General features: G+C 40.7%; 1 protein-coding gene across 1 annotated transcript in view; it reads right to left on the minus strand.

Annotated features, from left to right (window-relative positions):
• Positions 1-6,921: 6,921 nt before the first annotated feature.
• Positions 6,922-12,236, minus strand: part of LOC121942024 (slit homolog 1 protein-like) — a 39,015-nt gene continuing 33,700 nt past the window's right edge. Inside the window, 6 exon segments of the mRNA XM_042485086.1 lie at positions 6,922-7,187; positions 7,893-7,995; positions 7,997-8,102; positions 8,253-8,377; positions 9,181-9,392; positions 9,509-9,663. Of these exon segments, the coding sequence (XP_042341020.1) occupies positions 6,922-7,187; positions 7,893-7,995; positions 7,997-8,102; positions 8,253-8,377; positions 9,181-9,392; positions 9,509-9,663 (967 nt within the window).

Here is a 12,236-nt window from a genome sequence, read left to right on the forward strand (position 1 = left end):
AGAAACGTACATTAACATTTTCTTCTGGCGACTGGGTTTGAAAAACAGACACAAGCAAAGAGAGAAGTGCATAGAAAGAGGAGAGGAAAAAAATGAAACCTAAGTGAAAAAGGAGAAAGGAAGATGAATCAATGAGTGGAGGAAACAAGAGGAGAGGGGAGGAGAGACGAGAGGAAACAGAGTGAAACTGTTCTGCGTCACGCTGACAGCCGGACAGTCAGGTGTGTGACTGTTGTACTCACTGGTGTCGCCCTCTCAGGTGTCGCCCTCCTCTGCAGGTATTTCAAACCTGCTGCCCTCTGCTGCTGCCACACGGCACCGACACGTTACGGCAGAAATGTAATCTCTGTCTCTCACTACATGATGTCTTTGTTTGGTCCATCTACTGTCAGCTGCAAGCTGGGCGTGACACAACATGGGGAAAATGTATTAAATACTCGAAAAAACTTCTTAATGTCACAAAACTCTGCACACTGAAGTTGGATCATACTCTGGAAACATTTGAACAAAAAAATCTTAACTCCAGGTTCACTCAGCAGTCCTGAAAACAAGTGAGTCAGTGGATCTTTGAGGTGAAACCAACGTTATTTCCAGGAAGTTGAGAAAAAAAATGTTCTTGATTTAAACAGATTATAAAGTGATACAACTTGAATGAGCAACTTGACAAGAAAAGTCCTGCAAACTGCAAAAAAATGTGTAAAAATGTAAAAAAAAAAAAAAAAAAAAAAAAAAAAAAGACAAAGGATTGATCTGAAAATGAGCTGAAAAATGTCTAGAAAATTATGATTATAATCGTATTATTATTATTATATATTTAAAATGATGTGACAAAGCATTTTATTTTATTTTCTAAGATTTTATTTTAACTTTACTATTCCTGTCTTGTTTTTCTTTCTTGCTTATTTTTAAGTAATTTTCTTGTAACTTTTTTTTTTAAAACTAATTTTGGGTAAATTTTTGGGCCATTTCTTGTTAACGTGCCCGTCGCCCTTCAACGTTTCAGAAGGAAATCAGGCTGATATGCTCAGGTTTAAAAGCGTTAACAGGGACTGAAAGCGTACGTTCTTATTACTACAGTAAAGGTGCATAAATGAATATATACGTAGCAGCCATCGCCATCGATGCTGCTTTAATCTCTGAACCAGCAGACACGCCTAAGAAAGTTTCTGTGAATATGTGCAGTGCATTTTATCAGTTACCGTCTGTAATTTGTTCTGTTTGTCGGCGCAGACTCAGTTTATTAGTGTTTGTTTTTCTCCTTCTGCTGTAATGAACCCATTTCCTCTTTTATTCCAAGTTTAGCCAACATGAATTCTCCTCTCGCAGAATCACATTATTGCCGAATTAAGTGTCAATATTTTGTGCAGACGCCGGCTGATGATGTATCTTTTTTTGACAAATTGGATGCATTGTTTGAATTTATCCAGTTTGGAGACCAACGCCGCTGTTATTCTGTGTGTGATCGGTCGTCTCGGTCGGTGCAGCTAACAATCAGGCTGCTGGTGTGTGTGTGTGTGTGTGTGTGTGTGTGTGTGTGTGTTTTAGTCCTTTGTGTGCGTCGGATCGTCAGTGTGAGAAGATGTGGAGGCTTTATTGGAATTGGGGGGTTGGGAAGGTGCAGCCGTTATGATTTTTATCCTCCTTTAAAGACAGAGGAGAGGGGGAAGGGGTAAAGATGGCGATGTAGAAAGGTTGGGGGGGGGTGGCGGTTGGGTTGCAGAGGTGGAGGTGTGGTTGCGGGTGTGTGTGTGTGTGTGTTGGGGGGGGTGGGGGGGTGGGGGGTGGAGATGCAGCAGCTTTCACTGGAGAGGAAAGGGTGTGTGTTCCTGCGTTGGGGGGAGGAGGGACTCTGTCAAAGCCGATGGGGGTATATATTATGTTTTATGGTTACGAGGGGACGCATAAATCACTGTTTCATTAAACGGCTTCGGTCTCAGAGCGCCCCCCCCCCCCCCCCCCCTCCCAGCGGGACATCCCTCTTTTTCTCTTTCCCTCCATCCTTCCTCACTTTTGTCCTCTCTGCTCTCTCCGTCTCAAAACGGGCCCTCCATCGCTCCATCCACCTCTCCTTCTCCCACCCCCCTCCGCCGCTATCTCTCTCTCTTTCTCCTCCCTTTTTCTCTCTGTCTCCGAGCTGCCATCGCACATCGACTCAGTCCGGACGCTAGACAGCCGTCACACAACGGGGTCAAAGGTCAGAGCAAGAACAACAAGAAAACCACAGCCAGTGTCAAGGTTGAAGAAGAAGAAAAAAAAGGAAAAAAACACGAAGGAGAAACAGCTCTTTATTTAAATAAATAGGAAAAAGAAGCACTAACTGTCGTCCGCTTTCACTCGAGACAACATAAATCCAAACACTATCTGAATTTTTTTTCTTCTTTTTTTTTGTAAAATTCCCATCAAGGATGCGGGGGGTTGAAATTTTTGGCGACTGAAAAAACAAAAAAAATCCTCTACAGTCTACAGATGATACAGTGACAACATCCTCTTCAACATATAAAAATACTATGACAAAATCAAATGCATTATAAGCTTATTATATATATTACAATCTGTTAGGCTGTTACTGTGTGTAGATGTATCGCAGTTATCATAATAATAATTAATAAAAGCTACATTAGTTTGAATCTGATTTATGACACAACTCGTCTGTTTTTTTGTGGAAAATTTAACTCAAAGGCTAAAAAAACAAATAAAATCGTGTTAATATGACGCACCTTTTATTTTAGTTTCACATCCATATAAATAACATGTCATCATATATAAAAGCTACATTTTCTGAGTGGCGTTTCTGTGTTGCGTTCACTGGCTCTTCTGACAAATCGGAAAGGAAGCGTTTGATCCGAACAAACACACCGCGGCGTCATATAATGAAGCTCATTATCGGGGACAGCGTCTTGTTGTTGGAAGTGTCTTTACGGTGACAAACACACACACACACACACACACGCGCACACATGCACACGCACAAAACAGCGTACTTCTATACTTGTGAGGACCCTATTTCACTCAACGCGTCTCCCAAACATTTTTGCAGGGCTGTGTTATTGGACAGTTTTTGATATGTTGATAAAAAAATTTTCTTTCCATACTAATACCCATGTAGACACATTACGCTAACAAATGTCAACACGAAAGTTGATTTCGAGCAGTAAAAAAAAAAAAAAAATTAATGATTTGGAATCCGACTAATCATTCAATGCTTCTCTTTTCTCGCTATTTGATGACCTTCAAAACCTGCTAATAGACACATTTTGGGCAATCCTATACAAGAATTGAGGTTTACGCACACGCACACACACACACACACACACACACACACACACACACACACACACACACACACGCACAGCCCTTAAAGGAACAGTTCACCCAGAAAGGAAAATTCAAGGCAGAAATCTAAACTTCTGAAGATTATTTTAAGTAAACTTAAAATAATCTTAATCTTAAATAAACTTAAAATAATCTTGGAAACTGATTGCCTTGAAAAAGAAAAGTAAATATAACTATTAATCTGTTTTTATATTTACTTTATAACTGATGGTTAAGTTTAGCTAAAATTTCGCTGCACTTACTTAATACTGTAAAGTTGTTGCAATTTCAAAATAACCTTGTCGTTTTTAAGTTTTAGCAACTTCAGTAAAACACGTTAATCTGACTTAAACTTGTCACTTGATCATGACAGAGAGGATTTTGCCAAAGATGAAATTCAAAAATCTGCGAGTACTGTTTTCTTAAAATATTTAAGAAAAAACAAATGACTGACGACTTTGCAACCAGCTGAGTGCCGATACATCACGCAGTAAACTTGGTTTACTGAAGTTACTAAAACTTAGAAAGTTTGATTGAATTAAACTTCATTTTAAAGTTGCAACAAATTTTTTAAAATTAAGATGAACTTCTCAGATTTTGTGTACGACCGACTTCTCCAACTCACACTAAAACAATCTAGACTGACAGAAGTAATGAGAGACTAAATATGTTTTTGATTCTGGGGTGAACTATCCCTTTAAACCCTAAAACAGACCTCTGAAAAAGTGACCAAAATATCCTCATGGTCAAGGTCTGTAAACACTGGTCCTCACAAAGACAGAAGTACAACACACACACACACACACACACACACACACACTCGCAGCCCCCGCCGGTCTAAACTGGGAGAAAGGGCGTCTGGTGAGCAGCGATGGGATTGTGTCGTGACCCCTCTGCTGTCCCCCGTGAACCCTGTGACCTTTGACCTTCAGACTACGCATGCTGGCAGGGTGACCTTTTTATTTACATTCGGATTATGACCCTAAACTCAACGACCTCGGTTAATCTAAGAATCCAACTGTGGGCAAAAATGTACATTGTTCATCTTAATTTTAACCCTGCAGCCACAAACCTTCACCAAATCACTGTTTAAATTTAATCATCAAAATATAATTTCAAACTGATGCTGCTGCAGGACGTCAAATCCGTTTAAAGTACAAATATTTCTGTACTTTTGCTTTAAATCATCTGAAGCTTCCAGCTGCTGGATGTTTAGAAATATCAGCACGTTATTTTGTGTCACAACATATTCTGTAATTCTGAGTTTCTGCCTCTTAACAACCAATAATGTAACAATTTCCTGAAAATGTCATATTTTTTTTAATGTAAACTGATCAAAAATGTAATAAAACACAATAATTTAATGACTTAACTTAATATAGTTAAATCTCCTGACTGACATTTCAACAATCTTTTTGTTGATAATGTAATATATTTTGTTCTAATATATTTTGTAGTAAACAGCAATAATACAAAAAACTAAGCCTTCTTTTGGAAATGTAAAATGCGTAAGTACACAACATTTGTAAGATAATTCGTGTCATGTTCGCCCACTAAAAACATTAAAGCTGATTTCATGTTTTAGATATGTAACATGTAATGATATGTAACTCTCGGCTCTAGGCTTTGTTACGGTTTTGATATTTTATGACATTATAGGGAAAGTTATTTAATAATTGGGTTTTATTACATTTCAGATCAAGTATAAATTGTATCACACTTTCAGGGAATTATCACATTATTGGGTGTTACTTGTCTGTTTAACGTGGTTTTCTGAGGCTGATCAGAAGTTTCTTAATTTCATTTTCTTGGTTATTGTATGAGGTCAACACGTAAAGTCTGTTTAATAAAGAAACAGCGTGTAAGATTCAGGAGAAACCTCACATCTGCCACAGCTTAGCTGCTTAAACCTTCATCAGTCAAGCAGAAATGTTGAGAGCTTTAACAGCAGTCGTGTCTGCAGCAAACAATACTTTAAAATGTGGCTTTAATTCACCAGCGGTTCCCTCCTTCATCACGCTGACGGACCTCAGAGACTGAGAGACCTTTTCCTTCATAAACGAGTCCCCGGCTTAAATTAGTACCTTTATTTCTTGCGTTAAGCTCACCGTCGCGGCGGTAAGGGAATAAAGAGCAGCACTTAACCAGCCACACGTCAGAAAACAGCACGTTCTCACTCCAAACTCGTCAAATGGCGCCGCTCTGTCAGTGATTTTGGCTTACGAGCGTGACGTCTAAAGCGTGACGCAGCTGGACGCCGTCAGATGAGAACGTGTTTGGACAGGAAGAGTGGCGTTGTTATTTTACGCTGGTGGTCGATGGATGTATTAAAAAAAGTCTGGATACTGCGAGCTGCTCATTGCCGCATGAAGCAAAAAAAACTTTATTTCTGCGTGTAAAATACCCGGATCTACGAGCCCACGAGGCTCACCAGAGTTACAGCAGCCACGTTGTCCCGGGCGGGTAACTCCTGCCGGTGGGAGTGACGACTTTCTGGTTTAGTGCTTCGCTAGCTTGAATGGCGGTCTAAAAAATGTAATCTTGTGGCTCTTTTAGACTTTCCACATGTTACTAAACTGGGTGGCTTCAATCTCAAGAGTGAAATTAGTTGTTTCACGGAGGTTTTGATGCTCACGAAAAAATGATCCACTGATTCACAGACGTCTCCCGATGTAAGTAAAGGAGGAAAAAGTCTCTCTGGGCCAGTGGACGTCACGTGACCGACCAGGATGGTGTAAATCCCACTTTGGGCCACTATAAAAAATTTGCAAATCTGTAGCAGATGGTCGGAGGGCACCGGTGCATCCACGCGCAACATGCACAGCAGCGGCACGTGAGATCGAGGCCAGACGAAACTGCGTGCGCATGAAACGCTGGTGGAAGGATAGAGTCACGTAAAAACGCTGCTGGTAATCACGTGATACGGAGCGTGAGTGCGATTATCGGGTGAGCAGGTGGGGAGGTGGATGGGTCCCACAACAAGCGACTTTTGTGCGGGAGTCCAGAGTTCGCTCCCCATGTGGATGTTTTTGGTTTTTGCGTCTTTTGCCGGATCCAAACCATGGTGACAGTCCGTGTTGTTGTGTAAACATGGACCTGCTGCGGTCTGCATGCTGTGACATCACGGTACCGAGCTGCGTCATCGCACCATGTGCATTTGTTGACATAACTCTAACAGCATCCCGAAGCGTTAACAGCTGACGCAGAACCATGCCTAAAACGTCGCAGGTAGACGCAGAAGGTCACTGACAGAGCGGCAACATGTGACGAGTTCGGAGTGAGAACGTGTTGCAGAAACACATACGAGAAGGCATACGGAGGCTTTTCACACACGAGTATTAAAAATGAGCTGGAGTTAGGTAGTCAGCGCGCAGGCGCCACTGCGGCGGGCGAAGAGGAGGAAGATGACGATGAGGTTGACTCGTTGATTTCGTGTTTGGAGAGGGAAGAACTGTCTTATGTTACAAAACTGCGTCTGTGCGCGAAAAACACACAAAACAAACACCAAAATGTCCGTTTATCAGTGATCCCTACAGTGTGTGTACCGCTCGGTGTGTGTGTTGTGTGTGTGTGTGTGTCTGTATGTGCGCACCGTTCACATCCACAGCACTACACACACTCCTTGCAGCCACACTCCACAGGCTTCTCCACGTCCTGCGTAAACGAGGTCCCGTCGTCGCATTCGAAGGTGAGCCGCCGGCGTCGGACCCTCAGGGGAGCGCAGCAGGAAGCGGAGGCGGTGGCGCCCGGCTCAGTGCCCGCCTGGCACCGCCCCCGACACTCCACCCAGGAGAAAGGCTTGGATGTCTGGCAGAGGACGGTCCCGTGCTGCAGGCGGTGATAATCTCTCACCGGCTCACCTCGACACGGGGACTCTGTGGACGAGGACAGAGATTAAGAGACGACCACGTCTTAGCAGTTAAGCCTTTAGAACATGAGATAACTTTCTCAATTTCTTTAAAAAATATGGGAAGAAGGCAACAAGCAAGAAGAAATGACTCCAAAATTTCCAAGAAATTAATAAAGTGCAAGAAAATTACCTGGAAAAAAACAAAAATCCAGAAATGTAAGCCAACAAGAAGCTGAGTGCTGAAAATAATATAGCTAAATAAATATAGCTTTCTGTAAAAAACAAAACAAAACAGATTTTTCAAACTAATTTTCAACATCTACATATTTTCTACAATTTGTGGACATTTCTTGGCTAAGTTGCCTATTGCCTTTTCACCAGTTTTCCAAAGAAACCATCCAAACACCATCCACCATCCAAAGGTTTACATACTCGTGAAAAGCATCTGAATGCAGCACAAAAAAGTGATGTTGATCCCGTTTTTCAAGTTACCAGAAAATCATTTGGAAAATTGTAAAAAAAGAGTATATAATAATAAAAAAACGAGAAAGAAATGACATGAAATGGAGCTCTAAAAAACATAAATAATAATTCAAACACATAATTCTAATAGTAATTATTACAGTTTTTTGGAATTATTAATTTATAATTTTCTGAAACTCTGGGCCATTTCTAAAAGACACTTATGTCAAATAAGCTGCTCCAACTCTGATCCCTCGTCCGTCCGCACCTATATCACAGCTCTCTCCGGTGTATCCCGGCTCACAGACGCAGCGCTCTCCGTCCTCCGTGTCCTGACACCGGCCGTGCAAACACTGCAGACCCTGACACAAAGCCAAATGGCTCCTCCTGCAGGTTACACAACGCACCACGGTACCCCTCGTCGCAGTCGCAGCGGTACGTCTGTGCGTCCAACACCACGCACACACCTTTCACACACCTGGATGGAAACAGAATGAAATTTAAAAAAAAATATTTCTATTTGTCAAATGGAGACCTTCAAATCAATATCACGAGGAACGACGTTTGCAAAGTGGACAAATTTCAAAGTAAAGCGCATGATTTAAATGCTGGAACAAACCAAACTCACTTGCTGCCTTCACATGGATTGACACCGGTTGCCGTGGTGACGACATCCACTCCAGTAAGACCTCCTGTTATTGGCTGGTCACAGTGTTGTCCGGTCCAACCGGGCTGGCAGTGACACTGGGGACCCTGTGAAAGAGCAAGAGCACCGAGAAACATCTCAATAAATGCTTGAACCTGAATAACTGTGTGCAAAAAAAAAAAAACTTGAAATATCATAAATCTCTTTTAATCCACCTCCTTTAACCTCAAGTTTTCCAAGAGAACAGAGAGCGCTTCAAAATACCATATTTGATTGCAAGGACACGCCATAAAATACAAAATAACATTCAAGTGTTCTTCACCTCAAGAATTCCTGACGCACTTTAAATCATCAAAGAGAGCTCGACTATTGAAACATTCAAGTGAAGAAAAACAGTTTAGTGTTACCAAACAGCTGAGAAAGAAAGCAGAGTAAATATTGTAGTGATGATGATGATGATGATTATGATGACGACGATGATAATAATAATAATAATAATAATAATAATGCAGAAATGGGAAACACAGAAGGCAAAACAACCACAGAAAGCAAGGCATTGTATTGCCAACCATTTTTAAAGAAAAAATATAAAGGACAAAAAAAAACAAAGAAATTAATTCAAACAAATGAAAAAAATAAAAATATTTTTTACAGAAAAAAACTCACAAGATTTTTATTTAATAATCGCAATGAAATTTAAAGTATCCTTGTATACTTCAAATAGCTCCCTTTGAACAGGTCAGACAGTAATTTGCAGGTGGATGACGATGATGATGAGGATGTGGACGCAGACAGAGAGAGTGCTAGTGTGGAGACGGAGAGGGAGGACAGCTCGGCCCCTCCGTGCAGCTGCTGTGCCAAATTTAGGATGCAGAGCGAGAGTGGTGACAGTCAGACAGGTGTCTCCTACCTGTGCGGCGTTGGGCTGACAGATGCCGTGCAGACAGTAGAGTTTGCGGCACGGCTGACAGCCCGGCACCACCCCCGGCTTCATGTGGCTGCGGGTGAAGTCCTGCAGCTCGTGGTTGATGTAGAGGTTCCTGATGCAGCCGTGGAAGCTGGACATGTTGAGGGTCTGAGAGGACAGACCCAGAGAGGCATCCATCACCTCCTCAGGCATACCTGGACAGAAAGCAGATTTTTTTATTTAGCTTGGAAATTCTATAAACTGGTACATGAAGAGTTTTTTTTACTCTGAGTGTAGATGTTTCCACCCTCCGCTGCCTCTCTGCTCTCACCTCCGACGTACAGAGGTGCCTCCCCCGTCACCGGCTGGCTGCTGCCCTGACTGTCCAGAGTCGTCGGCTCTCCTCCGTCCACAGACAGGTTCACCATGCGATTGAAGGTCACCAGCTCCACCGTGTGAAACTGCCCGTCGTTCACCGTCTCAGTGCTGCAGATAGAGGGGGGAGCATGGCTTGAATAATAATAACAATAATAAAAATAGTAATAACGTCCAAAAAACTATATTTACAATTATCTTAATTATATATCAAAAATTTTGCTCCAGAAAAAAGAAAAAGAAAATTAATTGATTTGACACTTTTTTGAAGTCAATATCTTGTTTTTTTTCTTTTTCTTGTTTCCTACTTTTCTTTTCGTTTCTTTGTTTTTTTCTCCTTATTCTCAAGTTTATTCTTGTAACTTTTTACTTATATGTTGCTAATTCTTGGGCTATTTCTTTTTTTTTTTTTTTAAAAAAAAAGGTGCTTGTTGCCCTATTCTCACGTTTTTGAACCAAATGATTAAATTATTTGTATAGCACCTTTCATACAAGAAATGCAGCCCAACGTGCTTTACAATAAAGAAATTCTATGCACCGAGCGCTTTACATCAAAAGACATAGAAAACATTATAAAACCTGCAAGTAAAGACAAAATAAAATCTCAACAGAATAGATAGAATTCATCTTCACATGAATGAGACCCACTTGATAATACTGGTATAAATAAGATAAAAACAAGAATAAAAAGTAGAATGCACAGAATAAGATGGATATTCATACAAATAAAGCTAAAAATTGTGTATAAAATGCAAAAAAATTAAGGAAAATACAACATTTTAAAAAGGTGCAGCAGAGTGAAAGCGCAACGCAAAATGCAAAGCTGTTACAGTAGAGCTAGCTAAAGGCTAATGTGAAGCGATACGATTTTAGTTTTCTTTTTAAAATATGTAGTGAGGCGGCGTCTCTGATATAAGTAATAAGTATGCACATATTTTATCAAAGTTGAGTGTTTTATTATTAAATTTTATTTATTATTATCTACAAAAATCTGAGTGAAAATAAATATTCCAAACTATCAGAAAACTGAGTTGAAAACTGCTCATTTTGAGGATAACAGTAGTTTATTTAATAGTTTCTTCAGACTGTGTGGGTGTTGCAGATCATATTTTGATTGACATCTCCTTGGATCCCGCCTTTGTCAACTGTCTCTTGTCTCCATGACGACAGCCACGGAGCAAAGCAGAGTGGTGCAGCTCTGTCTGCTCCAGCCCTCTGACTCTGGCTGCATTTGGAAATAAAATCAGATGCTCTGCACTAAAATGGGAGAGCTGTTGTTGGAGCCGCAGAGCGTTCTGTTACTCCATGATTAATAACCGACGGTTAAATTCATCACACACTCATACACACATACATTCTGCTGCTCAGACCTGGAAAAACTGCACTGCTAAATCTAAGCTAAAATTTTCCTTTTTAACACTGCATACTCTACCCACAAATAAACTTAAACTTAATTTTAAACTGGATTTTATATAATTTTAAATAATCTTTTTATCTTTACACCCCTTGTCTCGCTTTAACTAATTTAAAATATTTTTTATTTAAATTTTCAAAAATAACTAGCTATTAATTTTACCTTTTATAACTTATTTCTTTATTCTTTTATCGTAAGTCTGTATCCTTTATTATGGTTTCTATTTTATTGCTCTATAAAGCACTTTGTATTGCTCTGTTTTACGAAAAAATAAAGCTGCCTTGCCTATTTGTACTGACGAATCCCTCTTTTTCAAATCTCAAGTTCTTTGTTTTCTCACTTCTTGTATTGTTCTCTGTTCTCTTCATCTTTTCTCTTTTCAGTCTCCTCTTCTCTGCGGCTGCTTATCACACAAATAGCCTCAGACTGTGTGTGTGTGTGTGTGTGTGTGTGTGTGTGTGTGTGTGTGTGTGTCCGAGCCTCCTCCTCCTCCTCCTCCTCCTTAACAGTGAACCATCCAACATTTAAGCTCTCGACACCTGATCAAGTGGACACTCAGCTTGAGTGTCCTCTGGCTGCTTCTGTGATTTAACCAGAATATCCACATCGCCCTTGTCTCCTGTCCACATTCCCAAATGCTGCAGCACTCGCTCTGAGCAACAACACACATCACGCACTAATGTGCTCCGAGCGCCGTTGCCGGGCTACGGAGCGCTGAGAGGCTGCCGAGGGCCTGACGGGAGTCCAGTGGATCGCTCGGCTTCACGAACACTCAGCCTTCAAAGTCTGAAGATGAGAACACGCTAATCAACCTGCACTGCGGCCGCTGGCTGAAGAAACGAGGTTAAGTGTGATGTTAAACATGCTGAGCCGGTCAGGTGCAGATGGGAGTCACGAAAAAAGCAGTATAACCGAGCTAGTTACTATGTATTTCATACTTAGTTTTAACTGACGGGACTTTTGTCTTAAACCTTTTCACCAATATTTCTGTCCTTGTGGCAAGACGACACTGTTTAGTATAAAACTGCTTATTGTGGTTTTATGGGAGCACAAAACTCAATATTTGGATGTGCTGAAAGATAAAATAAAAATTAAATAAATCACACGTATCTGCTCCTTTTAGAAAATAAGGGGATGAAAAGATGATACCTATCTCCCTAAGATTAAACAAAAATGCCAAACAAAATACTGGCATTCGAAAAACTTTTTGTCAACACTGTTAAACACGAAACAGATGACCGGCTCCATGCAACTTCAAAAAGCATTGGGA

This window comes from Plectropomus leopardus, chromosome 4 (assembly GCF_008729295.1).
Source record: "Plectropomus leopardus isolate mb chromosome 4, YSFRI_Pleo_2.0, whole genome shotgun sequence".
Classification (NCBI taxonomy): Eukaryota; Metazoa; Chordata; class Actinopteri; order Perciformes; family Serranidae; genus Plectropomus; species Plectropomus leopardus.